The sequence below is a fragment of the Dysidea avara genome, chromosome 3, assembly GCF_963678975.1.
Source record: "Dysidea avara chromosome 3, odDysAvar1.4, whole genome shotgun sequence".
NCBI lineage: Eukaryota > Metazoa > Porifera > Demospongiae > Dictyoceratida > Dysideidae > Dysidea > Dysidea avara.
In genome coordinates, this window is record NC_089274.1 from 29,987,974 (window position 1) to 30,008,244 (window position 20,271).

Sequence of the window (20,271 nt, forward strand, 5' to 3'; positions counted from 1 at the left end):
ATATCGATACTTTCAAAATATCGTGATATATCGCTAAAACAGTAGTATCGCTCAGCCCTACCACAGACCAAATGAATGATTGCCAAAACTTCCTCACCATAGTCACTCATCAACAAAGTAGTCACGTACCATCTGTGGTTAAATTCTGAGGATGCTAACCATCTGGGCGAGCACAGTATTGGGAAAAAATTGCCCAAAATGGCACCCTTTTCTCATCACTTGCTCTCTCAACTACTCAAAACCAGAATTCTTGACATATAACAGTGTTAACATCTAGAACGTATAACTAGCAACCGAGTAGCAACAAGGATTTGTTGTTAGAAACAGTAAAAATGAACTAATAGGCGTCTATACTAATAATACAGGTTCACATGATTGAGAATGGCTATTGCCACTATAGACCATAATCATGTTGTTGTATGTATTTTAAAGCTGTTTAAACCACTACACCAGACATCAAGTGTGATATCGAGTGTTAAATCACCATAAGAATGAAAATCACATGAGCCTGGAGTTATAGATGCCTATTAGTTTATTTTTACAGTTTCTGACAACAAATCCTTGTTGCTAGGTATATGTTTTAGATGTTAACAGTGCTATACGCCAAGAATTCTGGTTTTGGTCTAGTTGAGAGAGCAAGTGATGAGAAAAGGGTGCTATTTTGGGCGATTTTTGCCCAATACTGGGCTCACCCAGATGGTTAACGACCTCTGGTTTTAACCGTACTTAGTACATGACTTCTTTGTTGCTACTACTACTACTACTGTGTGAGGAAGCTTTGGCAACCATTTGTTTGGTCTTCGTGGGCAAAAACCCGTTTTTGGACTCTAAAATCCTGTCTAAATGTGCAGTGACAGCAATCATGCTTCACCAATCAAACCACCAATACTTTTTGGTGAAGATTTGCTCACAGAGGAAGGTTGAAGTGTAGTATTGTGATAAACGATCATCATTACAGCTCGTGATCTCGTGATTATTTACAGGCTTTTGAAGATGTTCATTTTTTACATTGGAAACCCTAACTAGTTTTTTTTTGATTAAGTACCTAAAATGATTATCCGTTATATGGAATGTTTGGCAAATTAATTTACATTTTTGTGTTATCACCATGCAGTTATATTTTCAGATAAATTTGTAGTATATCTACCATGCATAAAATGTGTTAGAAGCAGTTTGTTTTTATAGGCAAATCACCCATGTTATGGACTCTCATTCTGTGAGGCGTAGTCCAAGACTGAGTCAACAGCATTTCCAATCAATTCGTAGTACTGGTGATTCTGATGAGTCTTTAGGGCGAAGCTCACTGGTCATGACTCACCGTTATGCCAGAGGTCACTCTACAGTCCTAGATGAAAGTGGTCAACAGCTACCAGTAAACGAAGCATCTAATTCTGTAAGCACCACCAAGCAACTAAAGAAGTCTACCCAGCAGTACAAAAGTTTTAGTTCTACTACTGGTCAGCCTTATACTGCCAGTTCTGTTGAAGTTGGAACAGAGTCTTCAGAGGAATCTGATGCTGAAGGTGTAGTATCTCAACCAGTGGGATTTGTACTGCCACCAAGTGTTACTGCAAGTTCTGCTAACAGTACGGGAACATCATTTAGGCCAAGGAGGACTGACATGCCTCAACATCTTTATGGTATGTATGTGCAATTATGTATGGATGAATGTATAATCATGGAAATCTGAAAATCTGGTTTTTTGCACATTAACAGTGTAGCTTAGTTGTTTACCATCTTTCTAGACTGTTAAACATCATTGCAATGAAGTAAAAGCTAATACAAAACAGCAAAAAAATTGTTAGTTAGCTAGGACACATGCATGTACTATATATTGTATTGTATCATGTGTATCAGAGTACGTATGATTCAAACATCTTGTAGCTGTAGAATAATTATATTGTTTAATTGTTATCAGCTGAGATGTTCTATGTGCTTTCTACCTGATAAATGTCATAATTAGTCTCATGATGATTTGCTACCATAGTGTTTGTCTGCATGTATATGAGTGATAAACATGCATAAACTTTTTAGGGTTGGATACTGACAATGCTAGAGGTATGATGCTATAATGCTTATTTATATATTAGCAAAGTTGAAGGGGTGTTGTTCAGATATAATATTATTGTGTAGATGTTGAGTACATCAAAAGACAACGTTTTGTACATCACAAAGAGAAGATCATTACTCCACCAAGACCTCTAAATGCTGATACCACAGGTATGCGTTTATGTACATGTGTACATATGTGAGCAAGTGTAAAAAATAGTTTACTTGTGTACGTTGTGTTTCAGATAGTGGAGTTTCACATAGCAAGGTTTTGAGTATGACTGATCAGATTTTGTGGAGAGTTAGTAGTTTTTTCTACCTTATCTCTACTTTTTTACTTTACCTAGATGTTGAACTACTTCGAAGGTATGTGCAGTACCTAAACAGATGGTGTTATTTATAGGCAATGCACGTATGTGACTGCTTTATCTTGATCCGGCCTATCATGTTGTTTTTTTGCACAATGTGTGTTGTTAAATAATGCATTTGCTGTATTCCACAGATTCTATTCCCTAGTGAATCCTCTACTTTTGTTTTATCAAAGAGTTTCTGATATTCGTCAGGTATGTGGATGAATATAACATGTATTGCCTTGTAGTTATAGTCATGCATGTCTACTTCTTTATAACCAGCGTTCATTTGCATCATTTTGCTACCTATTGTTGCTGGCTGTTGCAGCTTTGCCACTTGTTTGTCTACTGTGCGGTGAGTGCTGTGTGCTATTTGTGGTTCAGTGTCCTTTGTGATTGTTGAATTACATATCCTCCATGCAAAAAAAAAGACAGTTTGGCTATATAAAGTATAAAGAAGAGCACATTTATGTAACTTACAACTCAAGGAGAGCTGAGGAGCCAAGAATGAATGTTAATACAGCTAGCAAAGGTTTTAATATAGAGGTTATCTGTTTACATCATTTTGGTTAGTAATGGTTACTAGACGTCATATTTTTGAGGCAATAATCAATGGTACCCATGTGAGATACTTTTTTTTGTAATTGTGCACAATTGAAGAAAGACTTGGGGGAAATCACTACATTGAATGAGTTACTTATATTAATAACCAATGGAAGAGTGGGGCTGAGTTAACTCTGCCGTACAAGCCAACAAGCAGCTGGAGTTTAATGGCCCTGTTTCTTCAAGATATTACTAAGCAACGAATAATAGTGTTGCACCGATAATCGGATCGGCTATCGGTTAAACCATATATCGGCTTAAATTATACTTAACGGTATCGGATCAAAAGACACAACACTAGCCGATACGATATAACTACACGTGATTTATGCAAGCGCCACAACCGATTGATTGTCACCTGAAAATGGCGGAAAGCACAAGGTCGAGCACAAGCAACCCTAGCAATGCAGTAATCCCTAGCCGTGATTTGGGAAGAAAAACATCAGTTATTTGGGAATTCTTTACTGTTGATGAGGACAGCAAGTTTGCTATTTGTGATGAGTGTGAAGCGAAAGTTCCCAGAGGTGGCTCTACGACAAAGTCTTATACTACTACTAACCTTGTAAACCATTTAGTAAAAAGACACCCGGAAATCCACTCAAAATACCTGGAAAGGAAAACAGAAAAGGAGCCAAAGCAGCCAATGGAAACAAGAAAATGGGAACTACAACAACAACTTTCTTTAAGTAAAGTGCAAGACCAAAGTAAGAGCTGGGATATCAACGACCAGAGGGCACAACGAGTACACCGAAAAATAGGTGAGATGGTAGTGATTGACTGCCAGCCAATTTCAATGGTAGGGATTCAGGCAAGTCTTGAAGTTGCTAGAACCACACTACCAGTGCCCCAGTAGGAAATATTTTACTGAAACGATTATTCCAAAAATATACTCTGGAATGAAAGAGGAAGTTGTGAGGCTGATCAACAGTTGTGATGATGAAAGTTACTTGAGCTTTACAATGGATGCGTGGAGTTCAAGTGTGAATGATACGGCATTACTTAGCCTTACATCCCATTGGATTGATAGCCAGTTCAAGCGAGTTTCTGCTGTTTTGAATGCCCAATGCCTCACTGAAGCCCACACTGGATAGTACATCGCTGCTCAGGTACTCAGCATGCTGGAAAAATGGGAAATAGCATTGCAGAGGGTGCATTTAGTGATCACTGACACTGCCAGTAATATGGCTAAAGCCATGCGTGATGCTTCTCTACCACATTTTGGGTGTTTTGCCATTCTCGTCAGTTAGCAATCAATGATGACTTACTATCTCAGAAAATAGTGAAAGATATCATTGCAATATGCAAGAGTATAGTTGGGAATTTTCACCGCTCGTCTGTTGCTTCTCACAATTTGAAAAGAATTCAAGAAAGCCTCAATATTCCACAACATAAATTGAAGCAGGATGTCCAAGCAACATGGAATTCCACTTTTTACATTTTGACATCAGTCCAAGAGCAAAAGATGGCATTAGCAGCATATGCTACTGAAAATAGCAGTGTTCAACAGCTTTCATCTCACCAGTTGGATGTCATGAAAAGAGTTATTGAAATTTTATCTCCTGTGGAAGAGATCACTAGGTCTATATCTGCAGACCTTGCAACTATTTCCATCGTCATACCGTACATACATATACTTACCAGAGCACTTGAAAAAAACACTGATGACAGTGGCATTCGCACTATGAAAAGAGAACTGCTTCATTCGCTTAAACTATGTTTTAACAGAATTGAAGAAAACAAGCAGTTATCTCTTGCTACTTTCCTTGACCCTAGGTTTAAGGACAAATTCTTTTCAAGTAATATTGTTAAAGCAACAATTAAAGAAATTTTATTGGAAGAAATGTCCAAGCTTGACACTGGTTTGCAAGGTAACACTGAAATGGAGGGACCAACAAGTCCTAAGAGAGTTTTCCCACTAAAAAGTAGCATTCTGTTAGATGTATTTTCTGAAATTGTTGCTGATAGCAGTGAAGACCTGCCCACATCTATTAGTGAAGTGGATAGGTACTTAAGTGTGCCTTTAATAGATTTCAAAACAGGTGACCCTTTTATGTGGTGGTCACAGCATTGTCAAGAATTTCCAATTCTTTCAAAACTAGCCCGACAATTCCTGTCTGCACCTGCCACTTCAGTGCCGTTCGAGCGACTGTTTTCTGCTGCAGGAGACCTACATGATGAAAAACGAAACAGGATTATGCCAGAATTATCAGAGGAGCTATTGTTCATGCAAAACAACTTTGTTCTAGTTGGTACTACTTACAAGCAACTTACCCTGTAGTTTACATTGTGTAAAGAACTATCAGTGATTCTAATACCTTTCTACCAGAGTAACTGTAACAACACATATTGTTTGTGAGTTTGTAATGTTTATGAAAAGTTATTAAAGTGTTTTTTTTTATTATTATTTATGTATCATCGGATCGGCTAGTGATATCGGCATCAATGTATTCTTATAAATCGGTTATCGGAATATCGGCTAAAATTCCATACCGGTGCAACACTAACGAATAATGTAACAAATACACCACAGCTTTCTTATTTTCACTAGTGTTCTTTAGCTTGTAACTCACTCTTGCTTCACGCATTCTGTAATTATGCAGAAAACGTTTAGTGGGACTTCAAATAGATATAACCTCTATTGGACACTTATCACACTGACTTGTGTTCTACATGCACTCTTGCTGCATTCTGTATTAATTCCGATTGGCTAGTACGTAATTTGGGTGCCTTTTTCTATCTACTATATAAAACTGAAATGCTGTCTGTCTATCCGTAGTCCAGCTAACTCCCGAACGGTAGCACCGATTGACCTCGGATTTGCTGCATATTAATCGCCATCAAGCTGGCACCAAGGAGTTTATTAATAGAAATTTCTAGCATGTCCCTATAGCGCTGAAAAATTGCCATCACCGCAATTTTCTAAACAGGTATTTGGAGCACAGCTGCTTCCCACTCCATGGAATGGCAATTGCAGCCCTACGCTGTTGGTCTGTGTTATAATACACACTCTTTGGTGGTAGTTACATGGCGAATTCTACCGCTATAGTGTCACTATGGAATAAGTCTTGAATATTTTCTGAGGCGTGCCACGCCCAATTTTTGTCAGCAATTAATTTCAAACTCTACAAGCCTACTCTTTACCCCAAATTGTTTATCAATGGTGGAATTCATGTCTACAACTAATGAACTAACCTTACAATTCAGCAAGAAAGCAAACAGACAGGAAAGTCGAAGTATAATATAACGTGAATTTACGGAAACACGCTTACCTTGAAATCCCGTTGCTATGTCAATAGTAATGACATCAGACGCGTGTGACGTGTTGAACAATTCTAAACAATGTGCAATGAAGGAAAGTGAATTTCTGTGCTTCCAGAATGGTAAATAGGCAAAGTAGAAGAGTAACAGTGAGGCATCTCTGCCTAGAGTGACATCTTTTTACAAAATACATGCTAAACAACACAAACTCGCTACTGGAGAGGAGTGATAACTTTGAGCTCTGGAGTACGAACAGTGCAGGCCTGAACTGAAAGGGATAGGAATACAGCTTTGAGTGAGCCAAAGACAAACGGGAGTGGTCGAGGCTACAAGTGAGCCGTGAAACTGGAGTTGAGCAATTCCACACAATGCGCAATGAAGGAAAGCAAGTTTCTGTGCTTCTAAAAGGTAAATAGGTGTATCACAGCAAAATAGAAGAGTAACAGTGAGGCAACTCTGTCTGGAGTGACTTCTACTTTACAAAATCCATGCCAAACAAAACTCACAACTGAAGAGGAGTGATATCTATGGACTCCTGGAATATGAACTGTGAGTACGAAAAGTGCAGGCCTGAACTGAATGGGATAGGAATAAGCTTTGATTGAGCCAAAGACAAATTGGAGTGGTCAAGGCTACGAGTGAACCGAGAAGCTGGAATTGTACCATTCTAAACAAGACACGATGAAGGAAAAGCGAGTTTCTGTGCTTGAATGGTAAATAGGTGTATCACAACAAAGTAGAAGAGTAACAGTGAGGCATCTCTGCCTGGAGTGACGTCCATTTTATAAAATCTAACTGGAGTACGAACAACACAGGCCTGAACTGAATGGGATAGGAATACAGATTTGAGTGGACCAAAGACAAACGGGAGTGGTCGAGGCTACGAATGAACCGAGAAACTGGAGTTACTGTACATAATAAACTTCCAAGTGAGTGGGATGGAATTTATAGTTCGCACTTGGGCACAGCAGATGGGTAACACTGGTAAACCATGGGTATTTGCAGGCCCACCTTTAGTCTAGCCCTGAGAACATGATCAGCTGGCAACTTTAATTCAACTTCACTGTGCATTCAACTGATCAATTATATGGACGCACAAACCAACTCCACATATATATCACATATGTATACTTGCTGTTTGTTTTTACAACATGTATGTGTCAATGTCAGAAATATTATACATGAACTTGAATGCCTGCTGCATCAATAGTGTCAGTGTTACAGCTGGTGAGCTAAATGGATCACAGACATGTACACTAGAGTGTAGTTTGCTTCTGTAGCAATGCATGTATGGTATTTGAAGGGCAGGCACAATATTATATCAATCATTTAGCTCAACCTGCACAAAGGGCAGGTACCGCAGCTAGTATAGTTAATATAGTGGGAAAAGGCAGCCAAATTACTATCCAATTAGAATTAAATTAGGAATGCAGCAAGACTGAATATAGAACACAAATCATTGACAATGATAAGGGTCCAGTTACAGTTAGTTGTATATACTAACATTCATTCTTGGCCACTTTAGATATCAGCTCTTTCTGTTGCTTTTACTTTCATGGAATGCACAAGCAACATTCACTGTTGCATACCATGTGAGCCTATGGTAATCATAATATATTGATCACCTCAATTAAAATGTAGTTTACATACAGAAGTTGCAATTGTTTACATTTAGCTAGTGATATGTGTCTAATCAGTGATAGAACTGTATAGAAATACTTTCAATATAACTAGCACAATTATGCTTATACAATGCCATGAAATTTGTTATAATATACATGTAAGGATGAATTAAAGCACATACACACTTGTCGCTGAAGGACTCATTTCCATCATCACCAATATACACTGGTAAGTCTCACTCCCAAAGTTGGAGCCTTTGAAACAGGTGATGAAGTGGATGAAATGGCAAATTTGGTAATGAAAGGTGCACAGTAGACAAACATAGTCATTCTTGGGAGTCTAGAAAATCAGACCTGATCCATTTTGTACTTGAATGAATGGTGACTTACAAATGCATGTGAACCTGATATTTAAGAGTGCTTAACAACTGTATTAAAGTAGTTTTCACTGCTCTATTGAGTGCTTAACTGCTGTATTAGAGTACGTAGTTAACTGAGTGACTATTAGAGTATCCCATGTTGAGAAGAATTGTTACTAATGAGTACAATTGTCGTGTTTTCTTGAATTTTTTTTACAGTGAATACCTATTGTTTTACTGTGATTTAATATCGTGCACTACTCCAGCTTGTTTCAGTACTTTTTATCAATGCACTATGGTCCCTACTCTAGTTGAAAATTCCAATTTTTTTGTGTATTGTGAGATCATTGTATTCCATCTTTATTGCTTTGCTGCACTTTACACAGAGTGTAAGAAAAGCCCAGATCCATTCATATGGTTTCAGTTTCAATAGTATGGCCACTGCAATGCTTTTCTTTTAAGCTGGCAACATTCAATATCGGAAGTTGAACTGAAACAGTTGCCTAGTACTCCCAAACATGTAGCTGGCTATAAGCTAAGCAGTGTCCCTGTGCCTGAAAGTAACTAAGTGATGATGCTAGTGTCTTCAGCAATTTATGAATTCTTACTTGAGCACTCTACTAACTTCCAGAATACATTGCAAAAGGCAGATGTCTGTTCCAGTTCATTGACAACAGAAGCAGATACGGATGACTTATACTACAGTTTTGGAAGTGCTGCAATTTGCGATTTGCTTCACTGATTGAAAGCTGTTCAGATGACAAACAGGATAACTATTGCAAACAATAAACTGTAAAGATAAAACAAGTAGACCTTGATACCTTGCATTGGCTGTCATGACAGTGGATTTATGTATTTTCCAGACAAGACGTTTCTCCCTTTGTTGTAGGAAACTGACACTGTAGTTCAACTTGTTAGTTTTGTAGTCTGAAGCAGAAAGGGGATAACTTGAATGTAGGATTACTTCTGTACCTTTCCAGGCTGCACATGAAAAACTTTAGAAGAGCAGAAAAGATCATCTTCAAATGTTTCAAGCAAGCACTAGTGTCAAAGTTCCCAAACGTCGACATTTTTACTAAAGCTGCTATTATGAATATTTTTAGTATTTTTGTTTGGAAAGTTTGTCATATACTCATATACTGGTATTCTTATCTGCTACAAAGCAAGTTAGCAGGTTAACTTCAACCATATTATGAACAACTCTTAAGTGTTCATCTGTATAACTAAAGCAGTCAGTGGTACATTGCTTTATAGGATGTGCTGTACTTGAAGTTGTGTAATAACTTGGATAGCGTCAAAAGGCTCGTAGACTTCTATCCAAAGCAGATTCCATGCTATATCACAATAGACAAACAGGTAGAGTGTAATATGATAAATACAATTAAAATAAATATTGTTGTGTGAATGTAAAAGCAACTTCACATGCACAACAAACCCTTGCAAGAAACATAATTTATAATCACTTTACCTTGACAGAAATGACTTTTGTGTTGCAGATATATGGGGATACTTGGCATCTATGAAGTAAACATAATAGAATTTTCATTATAGACTTGCATAACTTTACCTTACCTTCATCAAGGAGAGACATTAACCATATTGGTATCCTTTGGAGATGTTCTACAAGACCTGGGAATCCATGCTTCTTATCTACTCATGATATCCATCAAGGGGATAGCATCAAGCAATGTGCTTCTTTCGATAATGGCACCATTTTTTGTCTATCCATTGCTGACTCCAGCCATAGATTTTCGAGAGAGGGATAAGCAACCGAGCGTGCCGTGTATATCCGCCATTGATTGCAGTTGAAGCACTTCTCGGTATTGATTAATCCATGTGAACAGGATTACAGTTTGTGGTTTGGTCATCTTAACAGTTGATTTCAACCACCTTGTGGTATTGTAGTTGATATACGAGTGTTTTAATGCATTTGGCTTCTGCTGTTTAATTGTCTTGGGTGGTTTTACCGCCATTTTAGATTTCGATCATCAATGGGTACCTCCATTTTTTGTCTACCTGTTACGAAGACCAGAAGTCTAGTTCCACTGGGAAAATATATTGCTGAAGTCTTCTCAATACTATGAAGTTTTGCACAGTACCATTGAAAGATCCTTCTCGCATAACAGCGTTTGTGTTGAAATGAATAAATCATGGAGTAGTATTTTAAGGAATCGAGATGAGACTGCCAAAGGGCATTAACCAAGTGGAATAATAAAATGAAGTAACCCATGCAAAACTATGTTACTTCAGGGTTATTGTGGCATTGTTTGCCAGTCGAAAGTAAACTTACCATCAACACAACAAGTAGACAAAAATCGTGTCAACTGAGATTAAAATGTTTGATGGTGGCAAAAACTCACCACAAGACTTACAATACGAGCTTGCCTAGTACTTGTAAACATTCAGAGATTGTCATAAAATACTCCACGCTGCTCCACAAGTCAATCACACCGATTGACGGTTGCCAAGTTGTAAGTTCCCCAAACAGGAGCCCCTACTCCCTGCACCCAGCCAATTGTATCTCTGGTCAATGCCACCCATATTACACTACAACACAATTCAGCTCCAATAAATAATAGAAACTATAGAAGATATACATTTGATAAATTTCAAGTGTCTTGCCGTGCATTACAAAACTAATGCACGGATACAAAAACAACTGTATGAAAATTATCCACAGTATGGACAAGTCAGTCTCTGAAGACCTCCAACATGTGTGTAAACACCACTCCACCGGCTCATCAATGAGCACTACAACAAATTAAATACAAACACACATCAAATTGATATGCATTATCATATACATCCTCAATACAAACACACAACTAACAAAATTGGGACAACAAATCACTGAACAATCTGACCCATTTTGTACTGACAACACAAATACCAGAAAAGGAGAATGTAAACACAACATGAGAGTACAAATAATACGTGAGATAGACCCCAGCAACGAATAGATCTAACATTAGAATTTATGGATAAACAGACTAAAATGTGTCTACCCACAAGGTCTCAACTGAATAGAAAGGGACAAGGAGACCAGACACCTACTCTACCAACAGCACTGATAACAGTATAACCCCTCATCACGGAATGATAACAAGAACAAACAATCTGTAATTACACATGAGCTCACCTGATCCTCAAATATTCCATGAAAAATCCAACACTACTCCATGGATGACAAGTGAGCTGTAGTAATCCCACCCCAGTGGTTGATGCCAGCATTGACATGCATAGCTAGAGAAAAAGAAGAACAATAACATTGAGCTAGTTATCCAACCAACTAGCTAACCATTCAACCTTAAGCACAAGAATAACAACTATTGGAGGTATACAAAAACCAAACAACTCCAGAACCTGTATATGGTATACCATATCCAGTAATTTGTTTTAAATTAATAATTTCCTTTTCTTTGTAACTTTTCAAAGTATCAATAAAGTGTGAAACAGATGCCATCATCATGTTGGCAAATAGCTGTCATTTAAGATCTTCCAAGTTACGATCCCCTTTCTTCGTCTCTATTCCCAAATGTTGTATGGCAGTTCCTGGATCAATCGGTGACATTCCTCCATCTTCAATCTTGTCTTGAACAATGGCACAAGAAATCAGTTTTGATTAACAGATCTCCCCCACCACTGAACTGGCAATGCAAAATTTTTTGTCGTAATGGATTAACCAAGTCCACCATAGCTGGAATCTTCTTTTCCTTGACATATGCTTTTGTGGTTGAATAAAGGCAGCTCATGCGTTCTTGCTCATCTTGTGGAATATTAAAGAGAAAAAAATGACCAAGCCAAGTTTTGTTTTATATTTAGATTGCTCCAATCAATATTTATTGGATCATCAGGAAAATCTGCATCAGTAAAATCACCAGATGTAGCAGAACTACATGGTATTTTTTTGTCAAAATCATAAACTAAAATAATATATTTTCCAATGGCACACAATTTCTTGATCTTTCCATCTGGTAGGAAGTACCTTTTCCGTCTCAAAAGCCTTTGAATTTCCTTTGAATCTATTTTCACTTCCATTGAAGAGTAGCCATTTCTTGATCACTTTTCATAACTTGCAGTTTTAATTTTAAAGATTTTGACGTTTTAAATATAAACAATATTCCTAGCATTGTAATTCTAAAAATGGTAATATAAATGAGTAGCATGTACACCACATCCAACATACCTCGCCATGGTCTACTAATACCGCGCGTGATGAATCCTATACATATATATAAAATTAACTGACACATATGCACCAATTTACTCCGTGATCATACAAGTAGAGGGGGCGCTTAACAATCTTAGTGGGTGCTTATACAAAACTCCCTTTAAGGACACAAATATTATTGATAGTGGTTTTTTATATTTTGGCACGTGGCAAAAAAAGTTTATTGTAGCGTAAACTCCCAATTATTGGCAGTATTCAATTATCGGCACTGACATTTTCAATTATCACACAAGATTACGACATGGTATTTCGTGACTATGAAAACATTGGAGGAGTGAAATTAACAAGATGTCCAGAGCAGAATACACCACTTTGGATTCATGAATTCACCAGAGGCGGAGTGTTTCAGGGCACATGCTCGTTTCTAATCCCTGTACTCAAATATATATGTTCTAGCCAGATCACACATCTACGTATAAATCTGCAATTGGTTTCCATCCAGACTAAATGCTTTTGTGCCTCCTTTTGATTTTTATACATTTACAGTAAGCTGCAAAACACACACGACCAGAGTTGGGTTCGCTACTCTAAAAAATGCAACTCGTTACATATTACTAGTTAATTCTATACAATGTAATGTGTTACATATTACTCCCAGAAAAATAGTAACTAGTTACATATTACACATTACTGAATTGGAAAATCTTTGTAATCTCTGGCTGTAACTAGTAATATTATTACATATTACATTTGTTCATTGCAAGCTATAAATTAAGCCCAATCATCTAAATATAGGCTCCCAGCCTACAACTACAAGTGACACAAGTGAGACACCGCGTTTCTCTGGTTTCTCTGGCATAGTTCAGCCTCAAAAACATACTTTGTTGTAATATCTTGGCCTCTCCCCATCACTCTTTGTTCTTGCCTGCACAGCTGTATTCAGTGCTGTCGGGACCCAAATACCAGCTTACAAATGCTATTCGTCCTCTGATACTAAGCATACTTTTGTGTTAAGTGGAGACATGTACTGCAATCTGGCTCTTGAAGGGGGGTCCTGCATTAAATCTTCCTGCCTAGGCTTTTGGCATTTTTATTTTTTTTGCCGATTTAAATGGTGCACTGACTGCTTGTAAGGCGGACATTAGCTGTCTTCTCTGCAGCAGATAAGTTTAATGCTGGCTTAAACCAAAGCATACAGTTTACAGAGTCAGCATAGGGCAAAACTTAGAACTGGACAAAGTACTAATATCTCAGCAAATTTCATTTGCATATCCAACACCTTTCATTTCACCACTCCTCCATAAATGCAGCAAAACAAAAAATAAACAAGTGCAAGCCGCTACTGTGAGCATTCTGTGTAGCAATTTTCCAAATTCTCTTGCGATGTTACCCTTCTTAACACCTCAGCTCATAGACATATACGACAACTTTTCAACTCAGCATCATCAAGACTAAATAACAGAAGAGAGAGTATCCAACTATCATATACTGCATTAAAATCCATCACATGATACTCCTTGTGTACTGACAGATTTCGATTGTGGTTTAGGAAGAATGGTAACATGACAACACGTAGTTATTACAACAATAAAAGTGTCAAAAGATGAGGCGTGTGTTTTTTTTTACTTTCTTGGTTGTGTGACTCACTACCGTAGGTCTTGATCTATGTTTAAATACAGGTATAGTAATAAAATAGTATTGGACCCAGGTTTGGTATAGCTTACATGTTCTATTAATTTCAATAATAGTACAGTATCTTCCATATTTGCTTGTAGGAGTTTCACTAAGAGAGGAACCTGTGAGTTCTGGAACAGGAGATATTTCCATAGCTACTGTAAAAGAAATGTTAAGAAAGGAAGTGGCATTGCAACTAAATTACTTGAAGAATGATAATTACTTCAGAAATGTATGTACATTATTAATTAGGCTCATTTGCTGTACAACTATTATATGCAAGAGTGGTACTTTGATGTTGGTTTACATTTCAGCTTGTTGCAGTAGAAATATTAGAAGTGCAGCAAGTAATTCTGTCTAATGGAACTAGTCAAGTTGAAGCAATGAACAGAACTCTACTAGAAAAGGTGAGTAAATATTATTTAATTCACAATATAAACTACAGCAAAGGTATATTTAGCCAAGCTCATCCTTAAGGTACAATTTATCTCACTTACTAGCTTATAATTGTATGTTTAGTACTTTGCTTTGATGTCTAGTACAATACATGTATGCATCACTTTACAGCTATATGCAATGAATCAGTCACTGGATAATACGATAAGAGAAATTGGAAATCAACTGAATGGAAGTTTTGCCATCTTAGTTTCTCAGTTGCAACTTGGAGTGGTCAGAAACATATCGTGGTCTGAAGGAAATGTCACTGTAAATCTTACCAAACACTATCAAACACAGTTGGAGGATATGAATCGCACTCACCATGGAATAATTCAACATCAACAAGACATGTTAAATAAGGTATGTTGTTGTGAGCCTGCCTGACTATACGTATTCAGCAAGTACTGTACATTTGATCCTCTGTTATCCAAACCTCACCGCATAACATAGAGTTGTGTGTGGCAGAAGAAAGTTCTGATAGAATGCCTAATTACTCTGTAGAGCATTCAGTTCATCTGAGCTCCACTATAGTTGCAGTACAGTGGTACTGTACATGTATATTAGAGCTTTCTCACAAAATTATTGATCAGAAACCAGCCTTACAATATAAGCAATATGCAAATTAGTTAAACCCCAAGTAATGCCTTTTGAACACCCGCGTTAAAGTGATGTGATCATCATCATAGTGATGTACATGATTGCATAACACCTGTGCTGTTCTTCTTCTTAAAAAAGACACTGCATGGAGACACCGTTGAGAAGGATGTGTTGGTGTTCTAGAAGGCTTTCTACAGTTGACAATGTCATTATCATACAGTACAATAGTACTGTATATTAAGAATCAGTGGTTTGGTGCTCTTGCCCAACAATATAACGTAATGAACAGCCTCAACTTTCCTTATAACTATTTGGCAGTATTGGTTAGGCCCAGCCAAGCCCATAAACATCTTCAGAGCAACCCTAAGCCCTTACAACAAATTTCTATGAAATTTTGAAATTGTACTGACTGACTAACCAATGTCTCCAGCCAAGCATAACTCAACAATGGATAGGCTAGGACTGTGTGATAATAGCAAGAGTATATAATGGAGAGGGAGAGTGTCGAACTGCGCAATGTGTCTGGTGCCATCCTTTCTTTTAATGTGACATCAGTCACAAATAAGTAAGAAAAGACAAGTTTGATTAGGGATCATAGAAATAAAGGTTATAGATTGAACTGTAAAACATCTGCAGTTGTAGCCAAGCTTCAATGTTTGCATTACTTTTAGTCTCTAATCAAATTTCCTTGTACTTATAGTTATTATAAACACGATGATAGTTTGATTTCCTTTGCAACTATAAGGTAGATGATGTCTATTGTTTTGTGTGTGCATTTTCAGGTCAAAGATTCACTGCACCAAATACTCAACCAAACCAAGGAAGAGTTGTCTGATGTTATAGATGATAATGCATTGGAATCGCATGAAAAACATGAACAAATGGTATGGTAATTGGCACTAGCTACAGTAGCTAGCTTAATTACATGCTCAGAATATGGTGCCCATGCTACATGCACCTTTCATGCATGTTTAGTGAAACAAGTAGGATTGTACAGATACCAATATTATATCAGTATCGATACCGATATGTGACCCGGTCTGACAAAATCAGTCTTATAGCCCATCAAATTTTGACCATAATTTCACAGTTTGAAATTCAAGAACTTTTCATGTGGACATGATAAGTATTTACATTTTCACCACTCATGTAGAAATTTATGGAGATTTTCCCAAAACTTACAAAATTGTTATAGATCACACAGAAATGGAGATACACAATAGTAAGCAAACACATGTATTTTCCAGCTACTAGACTGATTTTGTCTTACTTGGTCACATATTACAAGTATCAATTGCAAGTCTACAATAAAGATATTTCACTCGAGTTATATGCACTATTAAAAGTAGTTTAAGTACCATAAAAAGTGTGGTATTGGATAAAGTGACGGAGTTGTCCAATGGTAAAACTCTGAAGTTCTACGCTCTAACTTTCTACTGTTACTGTACCTAGTAAGAGATGGTTTGGGTTCAAATCCCAGGTTGGTTGAGTTTTTTTTGTTGTTTTTTTTCATTTTCTGAGGGTTTTCTTGCACCACTTTTTTTTGTTTTTTTAGTGGTTTGTTCTTTAATAGCACTGACAAAATAGACAAGTTTGGATAAAAACCTTTTGTGAACAGTCAATGAATGAAAGGATTAGACTGCTGAAAAGCATAGTAATTGTAGTAATTTAATACAGCCATGGTGATCATGCTACGTACTCTGTTATACTGTAATGCATATCAGTTTGGCTTTGAAGTATCGGCTGTGTATATGATATTGGTTCATTAGAAAACCTGTATCGGAAATAGACCTGTATCGGAAATAGACAATAAATTGATATCGGTATCGGATATAAAATGTGATATCGGTACAGCCCTAGAAACATGCATGTTGGATATAGCAGTAACCGTAGCAACTACAAACAACACATCCATGTTGGCGATAAGACAGACTAGGTCACATTTGTAAATTGGGAAAAGTATTGTGCATATTTATTGTTTTTTAAAAATCTAATCCACTTTTCTGGCCTATGTGGGTTAAGGGAAGTGAAATTCTTTTACTAATAAGAAAACACCTGTTGAATTGCCAGACCCATCAGAAAAGTGACCAGTATTAAGTGTTCAATTGCCGTAGCGACATTGAAACCTTTGTAATCTGACACTGGTGCTTATTTTCTCCCGTTGACATTCTTGGTAACAATTTTATCAAGGTGGTGTGGTAGTAATAGTGAAAGTCTTATTGGTGTAGCAAGTAATACCAGCTTGTAATGGTATTCTGGATTAGAGTGTGCATGGTTGGAAAAGCGTATACAGCATACAGTATATTGTATGTTAACTGGTGAAGAGAATGTAAAGAAACATTGACCTGTAGTGGGAAATTTCTTTTAGCCAAATATGATTACTGTTTCCTTTTCACTTGATGCGTACTAATGGACCTACACTTGTTGCAAAGAACCACCAGATGATTGTTTTGAGTTGGAAGGATACGGGGCTTTCCAAAGAGGTTTTTTCTTGTATTTCACTATTGTGGTTAAATAATGTGTAGAATGATGGACATTTTTAGTCTTGTCTTTTGTTATTGTTTTCAAGGCTACCAAGTTAGAAAAGTTGACTAATGTTACACAAGACCTGGATGAGAATGTAGTTGGTATAGAGAAAAGTGTACAGGTACATACATAACAGTGTAGTGTGTATAACAGTGTAGTGTGTATAACAGTGTAGTGTGTATGCATATTATACTGCAATGCGATGATAAGAACATTGGTGTGATTCAGAAAATACTGTATATGCTTGACTGAGGGGGATTTGTAAACACGGAATACAGAATAACAGAAGCATAACTTATATAGTTATGTACTCAAATGACATGGATACATATGGTGGTGCTTTTAATCACTACTCAAATGACATGGATACATATGGTGGTGCTTTTAATCACTAATGACTATAGCTGTACATATTATTTCAACCAAGTGTTATGTACGTTCTGCATTTGTTTTGTGTAATAGGAACTAAAGAATATTACTGATTTACTGTCTGAAAGGTATGTGTGTATATTACTGCATGTGTACATTGTGTGGAAACGTTCTGCATGATGAGGAGTGCAAGAATATACATACTGAGAAGAGTATCCTACACTTATAAACAGTACCCCTGTAGAAGGGCATATCATGAAGTTATAACAACCAGGGCTCAACCCAGAATATTAACCTAGAGGGGGCGAAGTAAGTCGCTTCGGATTCTAGGGGGGTCTGGGGGCATGCTCCCCCAGGAAAATTTTGAAAATTTAGGTGTAAATATACTCAATTTTGGTGAAATTTTACTGTGATGCCATTGAATATTGACCATTGGATTATACAACTTTGGGATCAATTAAACCTTTCCATTTCTCAAGGCTTTAGGTATAAACCTAGGGGGGGCAATAGCTAACCCAGAGGGGGCCTGTGCCCCCCCCGCCCCCCCCCCCTAGATTAACCCCTGACAACAATCCCCAGTTCGCCCATTTCTCTTTGTATAATTAATTAATGATGTGATTGATTGAACATTTGCGAATACAGCTATCCTGAGTGTCATGGGTGTGGCACAGTACTAACGATTCTTGTACTTTTATGGCAGCACATCCGTCACAGATCACAATACCTTGTCATTATATCAAATGTCACAATCAGCCCTTTACAGGGGTATATGAGAGTAGGATACACTCCTCAGTATATAGAGATTGCCTATGTTTTTGGCCAAATTCTACTAGAACACACACCTAAACACCACCTTGGGGAGCTCTCCCAACCACAAAAGAAGCCTTAGAAGTTGAGTTGGAAGAAGTTTGGGTCCACTAAAAATATGTCAAAAGGAAAGAATAAAACTTTTTTTAAACTTCTGAAATATGCCATTTTGTTCATCTTTCTTTTCTTTCTTTTTTTTCCCTAGAGCAAAATACAAGTGGATAAAACTACAGTACATAACTTTCCTTCCTGTGTCTTTCTTCACATCCATGACCTTTTTTAAACCAGGCGAACACCCACATCCAGCCAAAGACTGGCTGTGGGCAGGCGCCTGGTTACTGAAATTTTCCGAAAAGTGTGTGTGTTTGTATGTATGTGTGTACAGTATGTTTGTACAGTATGTTTGTATATTTGTTTGTCTTTCCGCACCCAGGTGAGCAAAACTTTGTTCACTTGATAATATCTTAAGAGATGTGCCTTTTTGGTTCCAGTGAGTATCTTCTCTCAGCTCCTACCCTTTCCTTTTATCTCTGGCAAGAGTTTAATGAAACCTTACTTACTCAAGTGATTAATTTTCTGATTGACACTTTCCTTGAGGAGTGTATTTACCTGCCACAAAATTGAAGTGCATATGGTGCTATAATTGCCAAATGGCTCAGATGACGAAGTAATTGCATGCTGCTATTTGGGATTATATTTCAGAAGGCTCAGTATCACATGTCAACATTGGTGTTTGACCTAGTTTCCTATAATTACCAGCTGTTAGTAGTTACTAATACATGGGCATGCGTTCCACGTGCTACTCCACACATGCGCATGGACAAGTCTTATAAGTACCCACCACGCTTCACACCTTCGACCTTTGGATTAGTGAACCCATTTGGCTGGGCTAGGGTGGGTGGGACCATTGACATGCTCGACTTCGCCTTCTTCATATAATCCCAAATAGCATGCAATCACTCCGTGGTCTGAGCTATTTGGCAATTATATTTCATTTCAATTATATCTCACATATCAATGGTGTTGTTTGTAGCTTCAACAAGGTGAAGTTGAGCCCATCTCATTCCCAAATAAGACAGTTAATGTACTCTACTACAAGGTTAGGTCTCACCGGGAGATGAAGTAGATAGTACTGCTCTATCAAAGGAAACATCATGAGACGGACGATAATAGTGTCTTCTGAAAACCGATTCAGTGCTCCAGTCTGCAGCTTTCATAATATCGGTAGTAGTAATACCAGCTCCTGCAGTTACTGATGTAGATGCTCCTCTAGTTGAGTGGCCTGCAAAGATTGATACATCAATACCTGCCAGCTTCAGTGTTTCTCGTAGCTAACAAGCAATAGTACATGAAGCGACGGGCTTATGTGGCTTGACAATAGCCACAAGCAACTTGCTAGTATCCTAGGCCTTAGAGGAGCTGTGGCTTGTTTATAATGACGAAGAGTC

At 37.5% G+C, this 20,271-nt stretch overlaps 1 protein-coding gene across 2 annotated transcripts in view; it reads left to right on the forward strand.

Moving 5' to 3' along the window:
• LOC136250647 (sun domain-containing protein 1-like) overlaps positions 1-20,271 on the forward strand; it is a 40,329-nt gene that overhangs the window by 1,651 nt on the left and 18,407 nt on the right. Inside the window, exons 2-13 of one of the 2 annotated variants that reach the window (XM_066042873.1) lie at positions 1,186-1,640; positions 2,035-2,058; positions 2,134-2,220; positions 2,295-2,415; positions 2,552-2,612; positions 2,682-2,754; positions 14,188-14,318; positions 14,401-14,493; positions 14,654-14,884; positions 15,904-16,005; positions 17,691-17,768; positions 18,110-18,144. In XM_066042873.1, coding sequence (XP_065898945.1) covers positions 1,186-1,640; positions 2,035-2,058; positions 2,134-2,220; positions 2,295-2,415; positions 2,552-2,612; positions 2,682-2,754; positions 14,188-14,318; positions 14,401-14,493; positions 14,654-14,884; positions 15,904-16,005; positions 17,691-17,768; positions 18,110-18,144 — 1,491 coding nt within the window. The remainder of the gene's footprint in view (positions 1-1,185; positions 1,641-2,034; positions 2,059-2,133; positions 2,221-2,294; positions 2,416-2,551; positions 2,613-2,681; positions 2,755-14,187; positions 14,319-14,400; positions 14,494-14,653; positions 14,885-15,903; positions 16,006-17,690; positions 17,769-18,109; positions 18,145-20,271) is intronic. The other variant, XM_066042874.1, reaches the window with a different exon arrangement.